This window comes from Gigantopelta aegis, chromosome 2 (assembly GCF_016097555.1).
Source record: "Gigantopelta aegis isolate Gae_Host chromosome 2, Gae_host_genome, whole genome shotgun sequence".
Taxonomy (NCBI): Eukaryota; Metazoa; Mollusca; class Gastropoda; order Neomphalida; family Peltospiridae; genus Gigantopelta; species Gigantopelta aegis.
The window spans coordinates 50,647,152-50,670,958 of NC_054700.1; the positions used below are offsets into that span (position 1 = coordinate 50,647,152).

Below are 23,807 nucleotides of genomic sequence, written 5' to 3' on the forward strand. Positions count from 1 at the left end.
AGATAAGAAATTGTGGAGAAATGGTTGAACTATGGTAAGAAGCTACTTTTTTTTGGTTCAAAGCAAGAGTCAGAGGAACTATATATATATATGTGTGAAGTGGTGGGTGGGGCATGCACACACATTTTGGCATTATATATATATATATATATATATATATATATATATATATAGGGAGGGCTGGACATAGCTCAGTGGGTAAAGGACTTGCTTGATGCACAGTTGGAAAAGGATCGATCTGATTCAGTGTGCCCATTGTATTTCTCATTTCAGCCAGTGCAACACAAATGGTTATATATCAAAGGCTGTGGTATGCGCTATCTTGTCTATGGAAACTGCCCTACCACTGAGTGTATGTCAAATTCCTGTGAGTTATACAGAAAAAAGTTAGTTTTCTTTAACACCACCACTGGAGCACATTGACTAATTAATCAGCGGCTATTGGATGTCAAACATTTGGTAATTCTGACTTGCAGTCATCAGAGGAAAGCTGCTATATTTTTCCTTATGCAGCAGCAAGGGATCTTTTATATGCATTTTTCCACAGACAGGAACACACATACCACGGCCTTTGATCTACCAGTCGTAGTGCACTGGCTGGAACAAGAAATATCCCAATGGGCCCACCAATGGGGATCGATCCTAGACCGACTGCATCAAGTGAGCGCTTAATGGATCATTAATTTCCTGGATTCTCGATTTGATAACCAACAGCAGGCAATAAACACTGTACAACAGGTGAAATAGACATTAGAATGTAGAAATAAACAATAAGTCATGAATGGAAATCAGACAGTTAATACCTTGTTGACAACCAGCAATATATTCACTGGTTTAAACCAGATAAAAACATAAATCATATCATTTCACATACACAATGTACATTCCTGGCATGGTTTGTTTGTTTTGTTTAATGACACCACTAGAACACGTTGATTTATTAATCATCGGCTACTGGATGTCAAACATTTGGTAATTTTGACATACAGTCTTAGAGAGGAAACCTGAGCTACATTTATCCCTTAGTAGCAAGGGATCTTTTATATGCACCATCCCACAGAAAGGATAGCACATACCACAGCCTTTGATATATTAGTCGTGGTGCATTGGCTAGAAATAGCCCAACTGGCCCACCGATGGGGATCAATCCTAGACCGAGCATGCATCAGACGAGCACTTTACCATTTATTTTTTTGTTTTATTATACTATAATCATCATGAATAACAATTTTTCTGACAGTAAATATCAGGGCTAGCTCTAGCACTCGCCAAATTCGTCAATTGCAAATTTTAAAAACTGGCCAATTTTATTTTGATTTGGCAAACTATTTACATGTACATAATAATTGATATTTTGTTAAAAATAACTGGGTTTCTACAATTTTTTAAGTTTAAAAGGACATATACCCTAGTTTTTAAATACTAAGGCATATTTTTGACTATTATAGCTGTTTTTGATAATTGAAATCATACTTTACTTACATGTACATTTTATGGTTTAGATTATCAATTTCCGTACATTCGAAGTGTTTCTGGTCATCATGATGTTTTTAATATCACAAAAGGCATTTCTCATATTTTTAAAAACGCACGTGCAGTAACAGTTATGGAGTCGAGCTTTAGTTTATTTTTAGAGGGTATTTAACTAAACTTAGTGTTAATTTTCACGGGTTGAAACTAGGGTCTGTCCCTTTAACCGATGTTTTGCTAGCCCAGAGCTACATGTAGCCTGAATATATATGTGATATATCCCTGTTGATACAGGCATGCACAGGTGTGAATAAATCATTGACTTCAGATGTTTTGCTCCCCCAGAGCTACATGTAGCCTGAATATATATGTGATATATCCCTGTTGATACAGGCATGCACAGGTGTGAATAAATCATTGACTTCAGATGTTTTGCTCCCCCAGAGCTACATGTAGCCTGAATATATATGTGATATATCCCTGTTGATACAGGCATGCACAGGTGTGAATAAATCATTGACTTCAGATGTTTTGCTCGCCCAGAGCTACATGTAGCCTGAATATATATGTGATATATCCCTGTTGATACAGGCATGCACAGGTGTGAATAAATCATTGACTTCAGATGTTTTGCTCGCCCAGAGCTACATGTAGCCTGAATATATATGTGATATATCCCTGCTGATACAGGCATGCACAGGTGTGAATAAATCATTGACTTCAGGTGATATAATGATAACCTGGCTTGATTCTTATATCTTAGACCTATTTTTTTTTTTATGAGTGTTACAGTTACATAATTGTATTAACACCTACGTGTTCACCTTGACGACTTGAAAACAACACAGGCAGGCTATGTGGTAATAGAGTAGTTAATTGCCATAGATCTTGGCCTTCAGTTTCCCATTATGTAATAATTGTTACTATCAACATCACATTAATAATTTGCAATATATTTATTCCTTGCAAATATTATTTGTTTTTAAAATTTTCATTAGCAACAGTTGCTATTAAGTTGAATTAGCAACTACTATAATTTAACATTTAAATATTATGCATTTAGCGATCTATGATATATTTCAATATGTTTATTCCTTGCAAACATTATTTGTTTTTAAAATTTTCATTAACGACAGTTGCTGATAAGTTGAATTAGCAACTACTATAACTTAACATTTCAGAATTATGCAGGTAGTGATCTATGATATTTTCCAATATGTTTATTCCTTGCAAACATTATTTGTTTTTAAAATTTTCATTAACGACAGTTGCTGATAAGTTGAATTAGCAACTACTATAACTTAACATTTCAGAATTATGCAGGTAGTGATCTATGATATTTTCCAATATGTTTATTCCTTGCAAACATTATTTGTTTTTAAAATTTTCATTACCAACAGTTGCTGTTCAGTTGAAAATTGAGTAGCAGCTACTATTTGACATTTTTTGAATTGTGTAGCAATCTATGAAATTGGTCTACTGAATTGTGACGCGATACTGAACAAAATGTTCCCTGGTTGAAACGGAATTTCTGTCAGAAGGCTCAAAATTGCTGTAACAGGCTTAAAATTCTTCAAGTGAAGGTTTAACTAATGTTAGGAAGTGGTTGCAAAATCATCATCATCTGTTACAATTGGTTTGTACCAACCGATAAACTTTCAATAATACAATTAGTTAAAATTATATAAACTTCACAAAGATTTGAATCATTATTAGGATCATGTACTTACTGTAATATTCATCAGGAAAGACCACACAAATCGCCAATTTTACATTTAATACCATTATTCAATAATCTGTTTTCTTTATGTAAACATGAAAACAAACCCAAACCCCAGCATATTTACAGCAATTCCATTCAGTTGAAATTCCCTGTAACAATCAATTATGGATTTTTATAATCAATCATCACACGTATGAATGCACTAAATTTAGAGAATGTACATGCATTAAATTAGCATGTGTATGGTGATATTGATTCAGCATCTAAAGCTAGGTCACAAAAGGTAAAAAAAAAATTGATGTACAAATATATACCAATGTTTTGCGGGGTTTTCTAGCATATCCAGTGTAATCAAAGTATGTGATATTTTTCAGATCACATACTTTCAGAATTTGATAACTTTGCAAATTAGATGTAAATTAATCAAGGTCACGTCACTACGTTTATTGACATTGAAGCAAATGTTCTATGGTGACACGCCATAATTGATGTATGCGTTCATAGTCATCAAACAAAAACGTTTCAATAGCAACTTTTCACAGAAAGCTGTCCAGTGTTCAGAAAACAAAAAACGTCAAGCACATAGTTTATTTTTATGTAAAGATATCCAAAATTATGTCATTCGAGTTTGACGTCATTTTCATTAAAAAAAAACCCACAGCGTAACATATTCTTATGTCATTTAAATAAAGAGTAATGGCTGACTGGAATTAAAATTGCGCATACAATTTACAAAAATATGTATTAAGCTTGAGATTTAATGATAAAGAGATTATTACCCTCATTAGGAAAAAATAAGAAATAATGTAGTAAATGCTCGCTAGAGGCTTGCATAATCCAATCTCTGCCTGCCTGCGCTCTCTCTATATATGTATATGTATATGTATATGTGTGTGTATATATATATATATATATATATATATATAATATCAAATTATAGTATGGAAGTACTATAATTATGTTTTAATCCATCTATATACACTAAATTTATAGCAAATGTAACCTACAATGTACATGTAAGTTCACTGCTGTTTATTTTAATGTCAGTATTACATCTCATACATATAATTCTGGTACATGTAATATAGTCAGAAGACATGTCTGAACAGTATGTCATACATGTGTATTATCTATCTGAAGAAGAAAAGCATCAGTCAAAACAAATCGACAGTGGGTTTCTCTTGTTTCGCAGAGAGACGAGCTGTGTGAAATCTTAATGTCTTGAATAATTTCCCATGACATTACTTTGGGAAGCAAACAGAAGAGAGAGAAAATCAATACCAGAGGATCAGGTTAAATCACGGCACCGCCATATGCACGCATGCTGATATATCACCGACTCTTTTATGGACAACCGCTGGGAGTACATAAGACTCCTCTTAGTAATCACACATTTACCACGTGTGCCATTTACTTCATCATTACTGCAACCAATATGTTTAGGAAATAATTAAAAGAGGTGCAGGTAGCCATAAAAATCAACAAGTTCCAAATTAGGAATGGAAACGGGAGACTCGGACAAACGTCATGAAATTGTGAATTGCTGAAATACACAGGAACAGGATTCAAATTTTATCAAGGCAATGACGGCCTTGAAAATCAGATGTACATGTAGTCAATGGCAAGGAAAAAGCTGTTGTGCCCTACCTGGTTGCCACCATGTCCTTCCCACACATGTATATTCCAGGGAATATTTTGTTTTTAAAATCTAGATCGGTAATATTTCTAGCAAATTGAAAATTAAGTAGCAATCACTGTTCAATGTTTTAAAATTGTGTAATGATCTCTGACAGAACAAAAGGTCCCCTGTATTCCATGTTGTATATGTTAGAAATACCCTGCGCGTGCTGTAACCTCACCGTGGTGCAGGGGTATAACATTTTCTTTGAGAATGGCCAATACAGCACACAATTTTTGAGTGGGGTTCAGTATCCGTAGAATTCTGTGATATTTGTGTTTTTACATGTTCTTTACACTGTTCTTTACACTGTTTTTGTTTAAACCTTGAATTTTTATATTGATGTTGATCATCACTTTATTTATTGGCATTACCATAGTTTGACACCCAATAGCCGATGTATTTTTCGTGCTGGGGTGTCGTTAAACATTCATTCATTCATTCATTCATTCATGTTAGAAATACTAAAATTGTCATTGGTAATGCGATAAAAGGCATTGGTATCCAACAAACTGCATATGCTATATAGAGGTAAAGGCACCATGGCCGGGTGAAATAATTTTTGTCTTAGAAATTTTTTTTTGTTTCTCCAACAGTGACAGGTGCTTGTCTCTTGTGGCTATCCGCGCCACACACCTGTCATTTCCCATCAGCTTTTAGCTGTGGGCTTAGTCTGACCACTACGGAGTGTTCAGTAGTTACTTCTGGCATTGTTAAGAGGCACTTAGTAACTATCTACTAGTATGTGCTATCCTGTTTGTGGGATGGTGCATATAAAAAATCCATTACTACTAATGCAAAAACGTTGTGGGTTTCCTCCCTAAGACTATAGGTCAAAATGACCAAAGGTTTTGACATCCAATAGCCGATGATTAACAAATCAATGTGTTCTAATGGTGTTGTTAAACAAAATAAACTTTAGGACAATACATGTAGATGCATGATCATTATAATTCAAATTCTTCTATATTCATGAATGTAATTCTAACCGACTGTGTAATCAAAAGTTGATCAGTTGGTGCCAACTGATTATAACTGATGATTAATTAAGTGCCAATCAATTCCCAACAAAAAACAATATATCCTTCTTCAGCTTTAGAAATAATTAAAGAGGTAGAGGTACAGGCAGCTATAAAAATTGACAAGTTCCAAATTAGGAATTGAAATGACAGATGAATGTCAATAAATTGAAAATTGTTGTTGATGAAATGCACATACAATTGCTTTTAAGTTTTATGGTTTGCACTGAAAATCTATATATTTGTTTATGTAGAACTACTAGAAGACAAACTGAAAAGAATAACTCAATGTATCATTAAACTGGTATTAATCAAGAACACCTGTCTCATGTACATGCAGGTAACCGATACAAAACAATCTAAAATTACAACTATGGTACAGACACTACAAATTACATTCAAACATAGAAACACCAGGGGCCCATTTCACTAAACATCGTAAGTTTACGTCTGCGACTAGCAGTTACACCGGTCGTGTGTTTACACGTGTTTCGCGTCTATTTCACGCAGAAAATTACACCATTACAGAAGATGGAGCATTTTAAAGACAAAAGAACATGAAATAAGTGTATTTCTAACTATATTTGTTGTACTATGATTATAGTCATAAGAATTGTGGTTGAGCCGTAGATTTACGTTTACGTGCAAAACTAGGCTTACAATGTTTTGTGAAATTGGGTCCAGAACCCCGTTCCACAAAGCGATCTTAGCCCTAAGATCATCGTAAGTGCATAGCTACCTTATGCACTAAGGTGATCTTAGTCCTAAGATCGCTTCGTGGAATGGGACCCAGGGCTTTACATCTCACTAATTTGGGCACCACATGCAGGCTTTTTGTCTGTTCTGGGCACACTATGTGGTTTTTAGGGCCGTAACGTTAGTAATAGCCGGTACAGATATTCAGAAATGCATTTGCAGTTACTTTAATCTAATTACAGCTTAACATTCCATCGATTTTAAGGTGAAATGTTTTGGGGGTAAGCTTGTTTGTACTTAAATTGGGCTTGGTTACCCTATTTTCCGGCCTATTACAGGCAATGGTGTATAAAGCGCACCACTTATTTTGGTATTTTAGGCATACATATTTTGGGCACACCCGTTACCGCCTCAGCTTTGGTTCAATCTGAAGCCCTGCAGACACACACATCTACCCTAATGAAGATGAAAAAAACTTTCCTCAAAGTACATGTACATGTAGCTTCAAATGTTTTTTAGACGAATATGGCGAAAAGTTCCTTCTCTAAGAAAAATAAATGATTATATCAAATTGGTGACATGAATTCGATTCTGTGTCCCAGGGGAGTAACAAAGATACAAATGTACAGGAACATATATGTATTTATCCTATAACTTACCCATGATATCCATGTCATAAACCCATGTGATAATTTACTTTATTAACCCGGTTAATAATGGTATGCAAATTTGCAAGGTCTCTAGGTAATGTGTTGCTGTGGATGGGTCATTTGTTTACAAGCCAACAAGACCCATGTACCTGAGCGTTTTCAAAGATTTGTTTAAAATGCGTGATGTCAAACTAATCTGTGCTAATCGTGATGATGTCATATTATCGATGGCGGCGACTTCAGTACTATGATTTCTAAACAATTAATTAAAATGTTATTTTAGAAGTGTTATAGGATAAATAGAATTCGCTACTCGTGTTTTTTAATATGTAAAATATCAACCTCGTCTAGTTAATCAGATATTTGTCTCAGCAGAGCCTTGACAAATACCGATTAACATCGACTTGGTTGATATTTTCCATATTAAAAAATACTCGTCATGAATCCTCTATGTATACTACTCAAAAGAATTTAAGGGTCAAAAATTTATAACCAAATAAGTTTCAGAGTGTATTAGATTGATGATGTAAACTACACCAAATTTTTTATTTATTGTTCCATATTTACAAAAAAAACCCAAATAAACGTCACTGTATACAAGAAAGTCACATGACATGCTGTCAAAGTTGAAGGTTGTCAAACATGGATTTTACACACTAGAACATTCGTTTAATAGTGTGTGAATCCACCCCTGGCTCGAATACACTCGACACATCGTTGCCTCATGCTGTTGATCAGACGTCTGAAGAACTCTTGGGGAATGGCCTGCCACTCTGCCATAAGAAGTTGACCCATATCATGAAGGTTGGCCGGAGGGGCATGGTTATCCCGAACTCTCCTGCCTAATTCGTCCCAGGCGTGCTCTATTGGGGCCAAATCAGGCGAATATGCTGGCCAATCCATCCTGGCGATACCTTGTTGTCTGAGAAAGTCCGTTACCACCCTGGCGCGGTGGGGTCTGGCATTGTCATCCTGCAGAACTGCCCCGCCGCCAATCTGCTGAAGGCCTGGGAGAACCAACGGCCGGATAATCTCATTCAGATAGCGGATTCCATTCAGATTGCCATCCACCACATAGAGGGGGGTCCTGTGGTGGATAGAGATGCCGCCCCACACCACGACGCTGCCATCACCGAACCGGTGACGTTGTCTAACGTTAACGTCAGTGAAGCGCTCCCCAGGACGTCTGTAGACACGAACCCAACCGTCGTTGAACTGGAGACTAAACCTGGACTCATCAGTGAACATCACTCGACCCCACTGAACATGTTGCCACCGCAGATGAAGCGTGCACCAGTGACGTCTGGCCATTCTGTGATGTGGTAGGAGTGGTGGTCGAACAGCCTGGCGACGGCAGCGTAGATTATTGGCTCTCATACGATTGCGTATGGTTTGATCAGACACTCGAGTTCCAGTCGCAGTCCGCAGATTGTCACGTAATTGGCGTGCAGTGGTTGTGCATTGACGTAGAGCCATATTGGTGATGTAGCGGTCCTCTCTATTTATAGTGCTTCGGGGTCTTCCCGAACGTGGACGATTTCGAACAGAATTCGTTGCTTGGTACCGTTGCCACAGTCGGCCAACGACACTCTGACTGACACCAAGTCTCAGAGCAACATTTCTTTGCGTATTGCCATCCTGAAGCCAAGCAATAGCCCTTCCTCGATCTTCAATAGTCAGTTGAAGTCGTACCATTGTCGAATTTGGAGTGTGCACCGTACACGAACGCAAGCTCCAGTTATACGGAAAAAGCAAGTTATGGGCACTTAGCAGACCTTTCGCTTTCGCCCTAATTTACGTGCAAATGTAAGCATGTTTTCGCCATTAGAACTAGTCGACAGTGTCAATGACAGTGGATTTTAATTCATTTATGGGTTGCTTAGACCCACTTTCGTAAAAATGGAACAATACCATGCGTGACATTATGGTCTAGCTAATATAATTGACATTCAGAAAATAATGTCGAAAATATCGTCTGACCCTTAAATTCTTTTGAGTAGTATATGTAATGACACTGCAACATGTAGCACAATACGGTCCAATATATGAACCCATACTTTATTAATGTGATGTGATAAATTTGCAATGTACATCCTCACAATAATTATTACAATATCTGGGCTATCTGTGAATTTTGACAAGAATTTCCAAATTTTATTGCAATTTGGCGAAAAAATATTGTGTTATAATTTATATTTTGTTGGAAAATAGCTATAGGTTTGTCATTTTTTAAAAAGATAATTTGGTGAAATGTTCTGATCATCCAGAGCTAGGCGTGCAACATGACAAACCTATTAGCACATAACATTAGAACAAGCCAAGAGTCCTGGCAAAATGCTTATGATTTTAGTACTGTGATTTACTAAACAAATAATTAAAATGTTATTTTAGAAGTGTTATAGGATAAATAGAATTCGCTACTCATGTTTTTAATATGTAAAATATCACCCTCGTCCAGTTAATCGGTATTTGTCTCGGTAGAGCCTCGACAAATACCCATTAACACAGACTTGGTTAATATTTTTCATATCAAAAAAAATATCTGTGATGAATCTATATGACACAACTAACTAAGGCCCTCTTGCTGCTTTCAGAACAGACAACAAAATCTGTTGTGCCTAAATTAGTGAGATCTACAGCCCTGACCTAATATATACATACATACATGTATTATTGTGTTCCTGGTTTAACAGCGTTCATCTACATGCAATAATATCACTGAGGAACAGTATTAAAAGGTTCTAAAACTGTACACGTGCATGTATTATAAATAAAAATTATATTCACTTGGGATACTAAACATCATTACTGTACCACCCAATACATTTCTGTTAATCAACAGGGAATTTCATATCATTATCCTTCGTGCTTTTATTAATAAGATAGCAGGTCATACAAAAGTGTGCACATTGTTTTCTCGGTTCATACTTGCATGAACCAAATAATAATTGAGGTCAAATCTTAGACATAACTGAATTTATTTTCTTTAGCTTAAATATGCCTGCAGTATTATTTGTGTAAACTTCATTGATACTTATGTCTTGTAAGAATGCAAATGTTCATTCATTATTACTTGAATCAGATGATTTTTTTAAATGACGTAAATTTCGTTAAGTGACGCCATGTCCTCTAGCTGCTCTGTGCATTTTTACAGATTTTTTTTTAGTAATATTGGAAGGAATTGTCTTGTTCGTGTTCAGTTCATATTTTATGAAAGTGTCTAATATTTATGCTGTCGGGGGAACTGTTTAATTTTCACCAACAACAGTAGAACAACACTTACAAGTAAGTTACAGGCGTGAAGTTCCTTACATTTCTTTGGCCACCGACCGACTCTCATGTCATGATTAGTGAAGAGTTTGTTTTGTTTTGTTTTTTAATCAATGTGTATACTGCTATAACATTTTCCATTAATTTATCGTCTACTTTTTTAAATTGCTTCTGTATCTTTCATGTGTATTTTCTTCAAAATATCTAAATATGGTTGCCTGAATAATCTGGCTTGTTGCACAAAAATAGTGCGAGTCAGATGGGGGGTAGTGGACGTGGCTTAAAAAATATGTTGTTCATCGAAATATGAACGAAAAAAAGTAAGCACCTCTGGACCAATCAGATTGCTCTAAAGATTATAGACGCAAAGGAAATTTAATTATTGTGAGTTGAAATATATGCTAGCAAGTGTACATATAATGTACATGATTGTATATACGAGGGGTGATTGATAAGTTCGTGGCCTAAGGCAGAAGTACATGTATATGAGCTGCACATTTGTGTGCAGTTCAACTTAATGAATGATTAGACAGAATGTTTGAAGTTACTAACTTGAGTTGTTTTTCTGTTACATATAATTAAACATTGAGTGTCGCTGGTTTCTGATAATATGGACAACATCAGCCATCATGCCGCTACCTCGGTCTCAAGGGCTTAACACCCAAGGAGATCCATGAAGACATGGCGGTCACACTAGGGGAGGATGCCCCTTCATACAACATGGTGAAGAAGTGGGCTGCTGAATTCAAACGTGGCAGGGAGAGTCTGGAAGACGACCCCTGTCCGGGAAGGCCAGTCACCATCACCACACAGGAGACCATTGCCAAGATTCATGACAGACAGATGAGTAACGGAGCATCACATTTCACTGAGTTGGGTATCTCCCAGTAACGCATCCATGCAGTCATCCACAACGATCTTCAAATGTCCAAGGTGTCAACACATTGGGTCCACAGTGGCCATGGCTGCTATCCAGAAATGTGGATTCAAACTTGTCGAACACCCACCCTATTCTCCTGATTTGGCTCCCTCTGACTACTACCTCTTCCCGAAAATTAAAAAGGAGCTTGGTGGTCATCATTTTGCCACAGATGATGATGTTATGAATGCTGTGGTCCACTTTCTGAGGGCCCAAAATGGTGCCTTCTACATAGAAGGGATCCGTCTGCTCCATGATCGCTGGACTAAGTGTGTTAATGTAGGAGGGGACTATGTTGAAAAATAACTGTATTTAATTTCCTAAAACTGACTCCTTCTACCTTAGGCCACGAACTTATAAATCACCCCTCGTATTCCAGTATATATCAGCCAGTGTACATTCCTGTTCAGCTACATGTATGCTAGCCAGTGTACATACATTCCAGTGCACATTCCTGTTCAGCTATTCCAGCCAGTGTACATTGCTGTTCAGCTATTCTAGCCAGTGTACATTCCTGTTCAGCTACATGTATGCTAGCCAGTGTACATACATTCCAGTGCACATTCCTGTTCAGCTATTCTAACCAGTGTATACATTCCTGTTCAGCTATTCCAGCCAGTGTACATTGCTGTTTGAACAGCTATTCTAGCCAGTGTACATTCCTATTCAGCTATTCTAGCCAGTGTACATTCCTGTTCAGCTATTCCAGCCAGTGTACATTCCTGTTCAGCTATTCTAGTCAGTTTACATTCCTGTTCAGCTATTCTAGCCAGTGTTCATCATGTTCAGCTATTCTAGCGAGTGTACATTCGTGTTCAGCTATTCTAGCGAGTGTACATTCCTGTTCAGCTATTCTAGCCAGTGTACATTCCTATTCAGCTATTCTAGCCAGTGTACATTCCTGTTCAGCTATTCCAGCCGGTGTACATTCCTGTTGAGCTATTCTAGCCAGTGTTCATCATGTTCAGCTATTCTAGCGAGTGTACATTCGTGTTCAGCTATTCTAGCCAGTGTACATTCCTGTTCAGCTATTCTAGCCGGTGTACATTCCCGTTCAGCTATTCCAGCTGGTGTACATTCCTGTTCTGTTATTCTAGCCAATGTACATCATGTTCAGCTATTCTAGCAAGTGTACATTCCTGTTCAGCTATTCCAGCCGGTGTACATTCCTGTTCAGCTATTCTAGCCACTGTACATCCTGTTCAGCTATTCTAGCGAGTGTATATTCCTGTTCAGCTATTCTAGCAAGTGTACATTCGTGTTCAGCTATTCTAGCCAGTGTACATTCCTATTCAGCTATTCTAGCCAGTGTACATTCCTGTTCAGCTATTCCAGCCGGTGTACATTCCTGTTCAGCTATTCTAGCCAGTGTTCATCATGTTCAGCTATTCTAGCGAGTGTACATTCGTGTTCAGCTATTCTAGCCAGTGTACATTCCTGTTCAGCTATTCTAGCCGGTGTACATTCCCGTTCAGCTATTCCAGCTGGTGTACATTCCTGTTCTGTTATTCTAGCCAATGTACATCATGTTCAGCTATTCTAGCAAGTGTACATTCCTGTTCAGCTATTCCAGCCGGTGTACATTCCTGTTCAGCTATTCTAGCCACTGTACATCCTGTTCAGCTATTCATAGCGAGTGTATATTCCTGTTCAGCAATTCTAGCAAGTGTACATTCCTGTTCAGCTATTCTAGCGAGTGTACATTCCTGTCCAGCTATTCTAGCCAGTGTTCATCCTGTTCAGCTATTCTAGTCAGTTTACATTCCTGTTCAGCTATTCTAGTCAGTTTACATTCCTGTTCAGCTATTCTAGCCAGTGTTCATCATGTTCAGCTATTCTAGCGAGTGTACATTCCTGTTCAACTATTCTAGCGAGTGTACATTCCTGTTCAGCTATTCTAGCGAGTGTACATTCCTGTTCAGCTATTCTAGCGAGTGTACATTCCTGTCCAGCTATTCTAGTCAGTTTACATTTCTGTTCAGCTATTTTATTTTTAGCCAGTGTCCATCCTGTTCAGCTATTCTAGTCAGTGTTCATCCTGTTCAGCTATTCTAGCGAGTGTACATTCCTGTTCAGCTATTCTAGTCAGTTTACATTCCTGTTCAGCTATTCTAGCCACTGTACATCCTGTTCAGCTATTCTAGCGAGTGTATATTCCTGTTCAGCTATTCTAGCGAGTGTACATTCCTGTTCAGCTATTCTAGTCAGTTTACATTCCTGTTCAGCTATTCTAGTGAATGCACATTCCTGTTCAGCTATTCTAGTCAGTTTACATTCCTGTTCAGCTATTCTAGGGAGTGTTCATCCTGTTCAGCTATTCTAGTCAGTTTACATTCCTGTTCAGCTATTCTAGTGAGTTTACATTCCTGTTCAGCTATTCTAGTCAGTTTACATTCTTGTTCAGGTATTCTAGCCAGTGTTCATCATGTTCAGCTATTCTAGAGAGTGTACATTCCTGTTCAGCTATTCTAGTCAGTTTACATTCCTGTTCAGCTATTCTAGCCAGTGTCCATCCTGTTCAGCTATTCTAGCGAGTGTACATTCCTGTTCAGCTATTCTAGCGAGTGTACATTCCTGTTCAGCTATTCTAGCCAGTGTCCATCCTGTTCAGCTATTCTAGCGAGTGTACATTCCTGTTCAGCTATTCTAGCGAGTGTACATTCCTGTTCAGCTATTCTAGCCAGTGTCCATCCTGTTCAGCTATTCTAGCCAGTGTTCATCCTGTTCAGGTATTCTAGCCAGTGTACATTTCTGAATCCTATATGCTAGCCAGTGTGCATTTCCATTCAGCTATGCTAGCCAGTGTACATTTCTGAATCATGTATGCTAGCCGGTGTACATTAATTAATGTTCAGCTATATATGGCTACATGTACAGGTATATTAGAAAAGAAGGAAATAATGTTTTATTTAACGACACACTCAACACATATTAAAGATGGTTATATGGCAGACATATGGCTGAGGGCCACACAAATAATGAGAAAGAAAACCTGCTGCGACCATGCAATGATAGCAGCAAGAGATCCTTTATATATATCAAACCTCTGCCAAATCAGATCACAAATCACATCCCAGTGACGGTGATCGATCCTAGACGACTGTGCATCAAGCATGCGCTTTACTACAGGGCTACATCCTGCACCGACGGAGAGACGGTCGACAGCTGAGATACACACGTATCAGCCGTGAACAGTGCGCTTGATCGTGTATTTCGATCTATATGTAAGCACGTAAACCAATCAACATTAATGAATCATTCTGCAATTAGTTCTAGGATCCAAGCTTCAAGTATTAATCAAACACATACCTTGCCAGTGTCCGTGGAGCAGGCGATACAGCTGACCTTGATGTTGCCATGGGTGACGCCAGGTATGATCTGTACTCGCTCAAAATTACTTGCCAAAATGACAATGTTACACCCTGCAGCATATGCCTGAAAAATTAATGATCACATTTTTTTTTAAAAGGACAAACTTATATACTTGTACAAACATTTATATACAGAATGGGTTGCTACAAATACTATTAGTTATGTGGTTTTTTGACAGGTGTACAGAATTGTACGGCCCTCCAAAACCTGTATTTCCTAAGGCGCAGCCAAAGGAAATACAGATTTTAGAGGGGTGTACAATCCTGCATGCCTGTCTAAAAATGACGTAACAAATTTATTACCTTTTAGATTTCTTAGCGCCTTATTATTTTGCGTGTTTTAAACATTTATGATTATGTTGTAATCGTATCGGGAAACAAAACTGAACACCCGCAGCCAAACAAAATATTTGTCGTGTTGTACTAACTGGTAGAACTTGTAAAAAAGCATGTCATGTTGTTACTTAAAATATCTTCGTGATAATTAGCCCAAGTTCTAACAAGGTAACCGATTACGCAATGCTATATTCTAGCTTTTAATATGCGAAAAAATACAATCTAGCAAATTTTTTGTGCCAAACGTGCTCAAGAAATCTTCAAATAAACAGTCAAAATAAAATTTACTGAATTGTGGTATTCCCATTCATAATGAATTCAAGACTTTTAAGAAATTTAATCAGTGAGGTGTGTTGGAGAAAGTTTTGTCAGTCTCATCCCAGTTTTTGTTTTCATACAACACGTCGAGCAAGTCATGTGACATTTCATACACTCCGGCAAATTCTATATTTTCCTGCAAATCCTGTATTTTCCTGCAAATGACACAGTGTATTTTTGGTATACATTGGCTATTGACCAATCAAAATGCATGAAATTTATCTAAAAGGTAATAAAAACATGTACGAGGACATAAATTTATATCAGTGACAAAATATTTCATGATGTAATTAAACCAAGCAGCACCATACATATTTGGAATAATTAGGGGCTAACCATAATGTGGGTTTTTATTTGCCACGGCATATCGATCCATGATTTTACTGTCACATATTTTACTTTTATTGGCAAAGTGTTGGGGAACCCGTAAAACAAGAACAAAAACAATTAGAATAATGAGTTTTATTCATATATACATACATGTATAAAATATATGTAAATATGCATGTATAAGATACAAACATGTGCACAGTCAGAACAGCAGTATGATAAATAACAATATATCTACCGGTATGTGCCTGCGAAGGACTTAAATGTTTCTTAAAATAGGAACTGTAAACTCACCAACCCATAACCCAATACATTCATCCACCCACCCACCGCTCAAAACCATAACCCTTACACATCCATGACTCCCAGGGCTAATTCTGCCCATAACCACATTAGCTATTTGCCAATTCTTATACAAAGTGGCTAAAACATTTAGCATTTGGCTAATAAAATTAGCTACAGCAGAATCTCATTGGGTCGAACTCAGAACGCTGGAACAAAAAATAAAGTCTCGAGCTACACTTACATGATGTTGACCAAATGGTTAGGTTGAACTACCTGATGGGTCAAACACTTTCTCCAGCACCGACGGGGTTCAAGCAAATGGGATTCAACTGTATTTAGTAATTTTAATTTTTTTTAAAAGAAATACTTACATATATTTGAAAACTGGCTAAAGCAAAACTATTTTCAGGCTGAAGTCTCCCATCTATGCATTCATTCACCCAAATCCAACCCATCCAAATCCAGAAATCCAACCCACCCATCCATCCATCCAAATCCAACCGACACATCCATCCAAATCCAACCGACACATCCATCCAAATTTAACCACCCATCCATCCAAATCCAACCCATCCATCCATCTCCAACCCATCCATCCAAATCCAACCCACCTATCCATCTCCAACCCATCCATCAAAATCTATAACCACTCATCAACCCACCCATCCATCCATATCCATCCATTCAAGCCCCTCATCCTATCCATCCATAACCCAACTCATCCATCTGACCAGCCACCGCATGGCAGGATGACCCAATTATTTAACCCAGACAGGCTTTGTTAGCTCTGTAATTTTAATCTGGCTGAAATACATGAATTTGAGATCATCGGTCAATTTGTTGTGCACATCAACTGTACCACCACGATTTGTGCAACCACGATCATAATACTGTATGTCAGTCATTCCGTGTAGCCGAGTGGAGATCAATAATGTCATGGTGTGGGAGGGCTCAGTCAGTGGGACTATACAAGGTCACGAGTATATCACCCTCTGCGCGGGAGGAAGCAAACACAGAGCACTCTTCAGGCTGTAATTAAAGCAGTTTGGCTCTAACAGGACCAGAGTGCGATATGACATGATGGAATAATTAGCCACATCAAAGCTGGCTCTTTTCAAGGACACCACTTGTAGAGGAGTGTTTTCATTGTAGAAAAAGAAAGGAATGTTTAAGGACATAGCAGGACACTGTTTAATAAGTGGTTATAATTAATCAGGGGTGCAGAAATGGAAAATACTTCACTAGCCCGCCAGACCAGAACCAATTGAAATTTACTAGCCCGCAAAAATTTCTATTAGTCCACCAGCCTATAGAAAATATACTTTTGTTTGTGTGTGTGCGTACATAACAAATCTTTTTAGGAACTACTGACCTTTGATCGGCCCTGTTTCCTGGGAATTAGGCTAAATCGGAACCACTATCAAAACAGAACCATTTTTGTTGACGAAAACAGAACCGATTTAACTATAATGCAACCTCAATCAGGCTCAATGTATTGGCGAAATTGATATTTTATATATATATATATATTGTTTTTAGCTGTAACGGCATTTCAATGCACTGGCGAAATCGATTGCATTTCACCGACTTCTAGCTAGCTGCTAATACTAAATAAAACAAAGTAATAAATTATTAATATAGCTGTTTTTTTATTGTTCACAACTTATAATGATACCATTCTAGCCATACATTAATTAAAAAAAAAAAATTCTGTTTTAGCCATAGATTATAGTGTCGTTTCAGCCAACGGTGGATTCCGTTTTGTCCAATTTGATTCCATTTTCGTTTGGGGCCATTTTGGCATGGTTTTGTTTTTGCTATAACCGTTTTCGGAATGTTGAGCTTAGCAATGTGGTGCATGTATTATTGTGTATTTCAACATCATTTTGAACTCTTTGTTTGAATGCTTTGGAATTCTTATATGGCAGAGTCGCAGATTTGATGCGGAGTCACGGATTCAATGCGAAAATCCCCCCTCCCTAAAAAAACCAAAACCCTAAATAAATAAATAAAATTATAAAACAGTGAGAAAAAGATGCACCACGCATCGGACTGGTAGTTGCACTTTTGAACTTGTCCATCATTATTTTTTACTCGCATTTGGCGATCACTTTCTGCACCTCTGTTAATGAAGAAGAGGTATATTTTTGGTTATGTATAGGCCTATGAGAATTGACAATTTGCTTAAACTATTTATTGGTTATGCAAAAACACCTCAGGGTACTGTTTAATCAGAGGCTATAGTAATCAAGGAAAGAAAAAAAAAATTGACGATGCAAGCAAACGTGTATGAGAATTAAAAATATGGGTAAATCATTTATTGGTTACAGTTCACAAAAACAAATTTCGGTAACCCATTTGGTTTTTGCATAACCCGTCCTGACCATGTCAGTGATGTTTCAAATTTAATGTGTGAAAAGATAAGATTTACAAAGACAATGTCAAAATGAAATAAACATTGTCACGGTTGTCAAAGCCACATATAATTTTCCTGTACAGGCAGGGGTATTGCTCATAAAAGTTCATTACTATGTGGTGAGACAATGCTTTCTCCTCTTGTGTTGATACTGCCATTTTGGATATCATGTGATATATGACTTTGGTCACATGCATGGCCCATCTAAAGTGTTTGATTGGTTATAAGTGAGGACAAATAAGCTGCAATATTTGACCAAAAGAAGAAGCACGCTGCTGAATCTTGCAACATGTTGCAGGTTGTTCCGCTTGTCCAACTTTATTGCAAACATGGTCTACACGACAACACATTTGTTGTACAACAAGTTGGGACATTTGTAGATGGGCCTTTACAATGTAGACCTTCGTGGGCCTGCACACGACACAGAAAAGAAAAATGGCTGATTGTATACATGCATTTAAAAAAATATATTCTCCACCCCTCATCTTTATACATGTATGTACATTTTGTAAGTTGTGTAAGTTCACACAATATACAATTATTTTATGTGTACTTGTATCTTATATACAATTAAAGGTAGAACATACTAAAAATACAATTTTAATAATTAGGTATGCATGCAAACATAATTTTTTCCCAAACCAATCTGTACTTTACCTCAGATTTTATGGAAACGATTGTTTCTGATACCGTGTCGATAAAATTACGGAACTGAAATTTGGTTTCCCATGATTATTATATCGAGTAAGACTATTCAACGAAAATAATATATATTATATAACTAATTTTTAAAAACAGATTCCGATGAGTGCCCATGATCACAAGGTACAGAACCGAAAAAGTGTTTACCATGAAATTTAAAATCCTATGGCCTGTTACATGTACAGTACTGAAAAAATGTACTAGTAGTTTGTAATTACATAAACTATGTACATGTATGCATATATCATTATTATCAATTACATTCATGTACATGTACAAAAGTACTTGTACAGGTGCAGTAAATAAGGAACTGTCAAAAATCAATTACATGGTGCTGTAGATATTGTGCATGTGTAATAATAAAACAATTTCACACACAGCTGTGACATCACACGTCTATTAACATTATTACATAGTTTAATAACATAAACCACCTCTCAGTGTACTGGAAGGAAGGAAATGTTTTATTTAACGATGCACTCAACACATTTAATTTACGGTTTTATGGTGTCGGACATATGGTTACGGACCACACGGATACTGAGGGAGGAAACCCGCTATAGCCCCTTCATGGGCTATTCTTTTTGATTAGCAGCAAGGGATCTTTTATATGCACCATCCCACAGACAGGATAACACATACCACGACCTTTGATATACCAGTCGTGGTACACTGGCTGGAGCGAGAAATAGCCCAATGGGCCCACCGACACAGTGTATTGGAGTGGGGGCGTAGTAAATGTACAGGTATATATGTTATATTGTATGTATCCATGATATTCCAATACTTTGTCTTGATTATGAGAAAAGAAACCTGCTCCTACTGAACAGCAGCAACTGCAAGGGATCTTTTATTTGTATTTTCCTATAAAATAAATAAATAACAAAATTCATAATCTTTCTTCACATGAGACATGAGACATGAGTTTATAACTAAACGATTTGAATATGTCAGAAAAACGCATACCTTATTACGAAATGAAAACAAAATTGAAATATTACATACGTTCACATACCGTTTTATATAGCAAAATGTTTGAGTGAAAATATTTATTAGAAATTATTGAGTGAAGCTGAGGCCCCTGTGTGCGCTGAAGTAATTACAGTTGATTAAGTCACCCATTAGTTCAATCGATTAAAACAGGGTGCCGATGCCCGTAAGTCTACAAACGGTCTGCTAATTGTTTGATTGGCATTACGATACAAGTTAATTAATTTAACAGTTACTGACCAGCCTCCGTGGCGTCGTGGTTAGCCATCGGTCTACAGGCTGGTAGGTACTGGGTTCGGATCCCAGTCGAGGCATGGGTTTTTAATCCAGATACCGACTCCAAACCCTGAGCGAGTGCTCCGCAAGGCTCAATGGGTAGGTGTAAACCACTTGCACCGACCAGTGATTCATAACTGGTTAAACAAAGGCCATGGTTTGTGCTATCCTGCCTGTGGGAAGTGCAAATAAAAGATCCCTTGCTGCCTGTCATAAAAGAGTAGCCTATGTGGTGTCAGCCGGTTTCCTCTCAAAATCTGTGTGGTCCATAACCATATGCCAGACGCCATATAACCGTAAATAAAATGTGTTGAGTGTGTCGTTAAATATTTCTTTCTTTCTTTCTAACAGTTACTGTAATACTAGCTGTACTTGAAAGATCACTGCACATAGCCTCTTAACAAACTATGCGGCAAGTGTGGTAAAGTAAAGATTGCATGGCTATTGTTATGATTCCCCGATTCATCTATAGTTTGTTCCGCCTACATAATCAATCAGAAGGTTGTAATAACCAGCTGCACATACGCAGCAATTAGTCGTCTCATGGACAATTTTTTCAGCTGCATGTTTTTTGATACCTTATGCATCAGCAGTTCGAGAGAAATATAACTAATTACACTGACGGGACCGATAATTTGGTTCGAGGGAAGGCTTATAGTCGACCCTGGACATGTTCGATCCATCAGCAGTTGGTATAATGGTTTACCAAACCAAAATCTCGGGACTTCATTCTTAGTTCGAGCGTCGCGGTGTGTTCCACCCTTCCGAGGTCGAGTCAACGAGATTCTACTGTGTGTGTATATATATATATATATATATATATATATATATATATATATATATATATATATATATATATATATATATATATATATATATATATATATATATATATATATATATATATATATATATATATATATATATATATATATATATATATATATATATATATATATATATATATATATATATATATATATATATATATATATATATATATATATATATATATATAAATATATATAGATATATATATCTATATCTATATCCCAGGCACTGGCACTGGCTGTGATGGGGAAAACACTCAAATTGGTCAACAAAAGGGAACTGGTCAGACATGTATATATGCACTGTATACAAGCTGTGAATTTAGCAGGATTCTGTCCTGCGAATCCCAGATTTTGGATTGGAAGCATAAGATTTGGAGGCAGAATCCTAAAATAATAAAATTCACATGTATGTTAGACGCCCAGTAGCCGCAATTTAACTATGTGATGGAGTGTTGTTAAAGGCCTTCTAAAACACTGAAAATCATTGCTTTACATTTTTACATACAGGTACATATATGTACGTCCATATTCTGAAAAACGTTAAATATTTCAAAATTGGTTACAAGGACTGATGGGAAGGGGAGAATGCCGGGGAGGGAAGACACACCATAATCATTATTTTATACCTGTGGTCCGAGTACATGTTCATAGAAATTTCTGTAATGTGTGATTAGTATATACAGGTACAACTTATTGAACTTAAAGGCAAGCAGTGTACCACTGAGCCAGGGTGGGCTCCCAATTCTGAATAATTGTATTTTAAATTGACATTTATCAGTATTTATCAAGATGAATTCTACTTTTAAAATGTCCAAACCCTGCATGAAAAATCAATGCTTTGTACTGTCAATCTCAGTCAGTCAGTCACCACCACCCTACCCCCTGCCTAATATTCACTTGTTTTCCCACCATGCTTAATACACGCTACCCACTTCAAACTTCAGATGCCTTGAAGCTGACATTGTGGTCTCTGCTCTTGATTTCGATCCAAATATAGACCACATGAAGACTGTGTAGTACAATGAATCCAAGACAAGATGATTCCAGACGTAACGGGTTAAGTGTAGGCATGTGGCCATTCTGTGATACAGATCAATTAATTGATTACCTCCACCACAAGCAGTCAAGTCTGAATGGGCCGGTGGTTATTTAGAGCTGATAATTGATAGTTCTACAATTACCACGAAACGGCAGACCCAGAGAACACGGTCATGTACATGTCCATGTCACATTCACTCGTTCAATGCGCGAGAAATGGATTTGCCAATCAGCAGAGCTTATTTATGAAAATGCAGCGGTGCGTTCTTCTTCATTTTAAAGTTCATGGAAACAATTATCATAAACAGTCAATATATGTCCAGCTGGCAGGCAGTATACTTATGATGAGAAATAATTGATATCATTAGTACCGGTAATACAAATCTATGACAGAAAAAAGAAAGAAATGTTTTATTTAATGATGCACTCAACACATTTTATTTACAGTTATATGGCATCAGACATATGGTTAAGGACCACACAGATATTGAGAGAGAAAACCTGCTGTCGCCACTTCCTGGGCTACTCTTTTCGATTAGCAGCAAGGGATCTTTTATATGCACCACCCCACAGACAGGGTAGTACATACCACGGCCTTTGATGTACTGGTGCACTGGCTGGAATGGGAAATAGCCCAATGCGCCCACTGATGGGGATCGATCCCACACTGACCGCGCATCGGGCGAGCGCTGTACCACTGGGCTATGTCCCGCCCCGTAATCTATGACAAATACATACATGTGTACCGGTATGTACCATGTTTCTTGCCAGAATTTGATAGCATGTAATAAAAATAAAACATATACCATAGGTGCTTCTATTAACTAGGTCAAAGGTGGCTATGGGTTTGAAATCTTTTAAAACTGAACACTTCATTGTACATGTATGTACCTGTACTCTTGACAAATTTTAAACAGCAGTTAATTCTCTTACAATCTTTCTAACATTTGTGTGTCTATTAATTTCTAAGATTTTAAGGTACGTAATTTTATCCTGTATCAGGGTTGAAAATTAACATGAAAACCATGGTCGCCAGCAGGGCCTGTTGAAGACAAATCTTACTGGTCCTTATAAAATTCAACTAGCCCTCCAATTATCACATTGTAATTTAAATGCACAGCCAAAATCAAAACTAGAATATTCTTTGTTGAATAATAATCAACTACTCACCGTATATAGTCTGTTTCCTTCAAAGGGAAACCAATGAATTGGCATGTAACTTTATAATGAATACAGTTAAAATCCATATAAAAACATGTTATCAAGTTTTAAACCCATGCCAACTCAAATAAAATGTCTTGAAAAAAATGAAATCCAGTTTAAATAAAAAGAATTCTTTACAAATTACCATTAAATTATGATGATTCAATCTCATTTTAATACAGTGGTGAAAACAAAATGCTAGAACAGCCGAGGTATACAGCTTGACTTGCATTGTCTCTGAAGTAAAAACAAATAATGCAATATGAAGACAATAAATGTAGAAC

The 23,807-nt window shown here is 37.1% G+C and overlaps 1 protein-coding gene across 2 annotated transcripts in view; it reads right to left on the reverse strand.

Moving 5' to 3' along the window:
• Positions 1–23,807, reverse strand: part of LOC121386723 (dmX-like protein 2) — a 158,103-nt gene that overhangs the window by 114,329 nt on the left and 19,967 nt on the right. For both annotated transcript variants that reach the window (XM_041517726.1, XM_041517719.1), the window contains exon 2: positions 14,735–14,860. In XM_041517726.1, the coding sequence (XP_041373660.1) occupies positions 14,735–14,860 (126 nt within the window). The remainder of the gene's footprint in view (positions 1–14,734; positions 14,861–23,807) is intronic.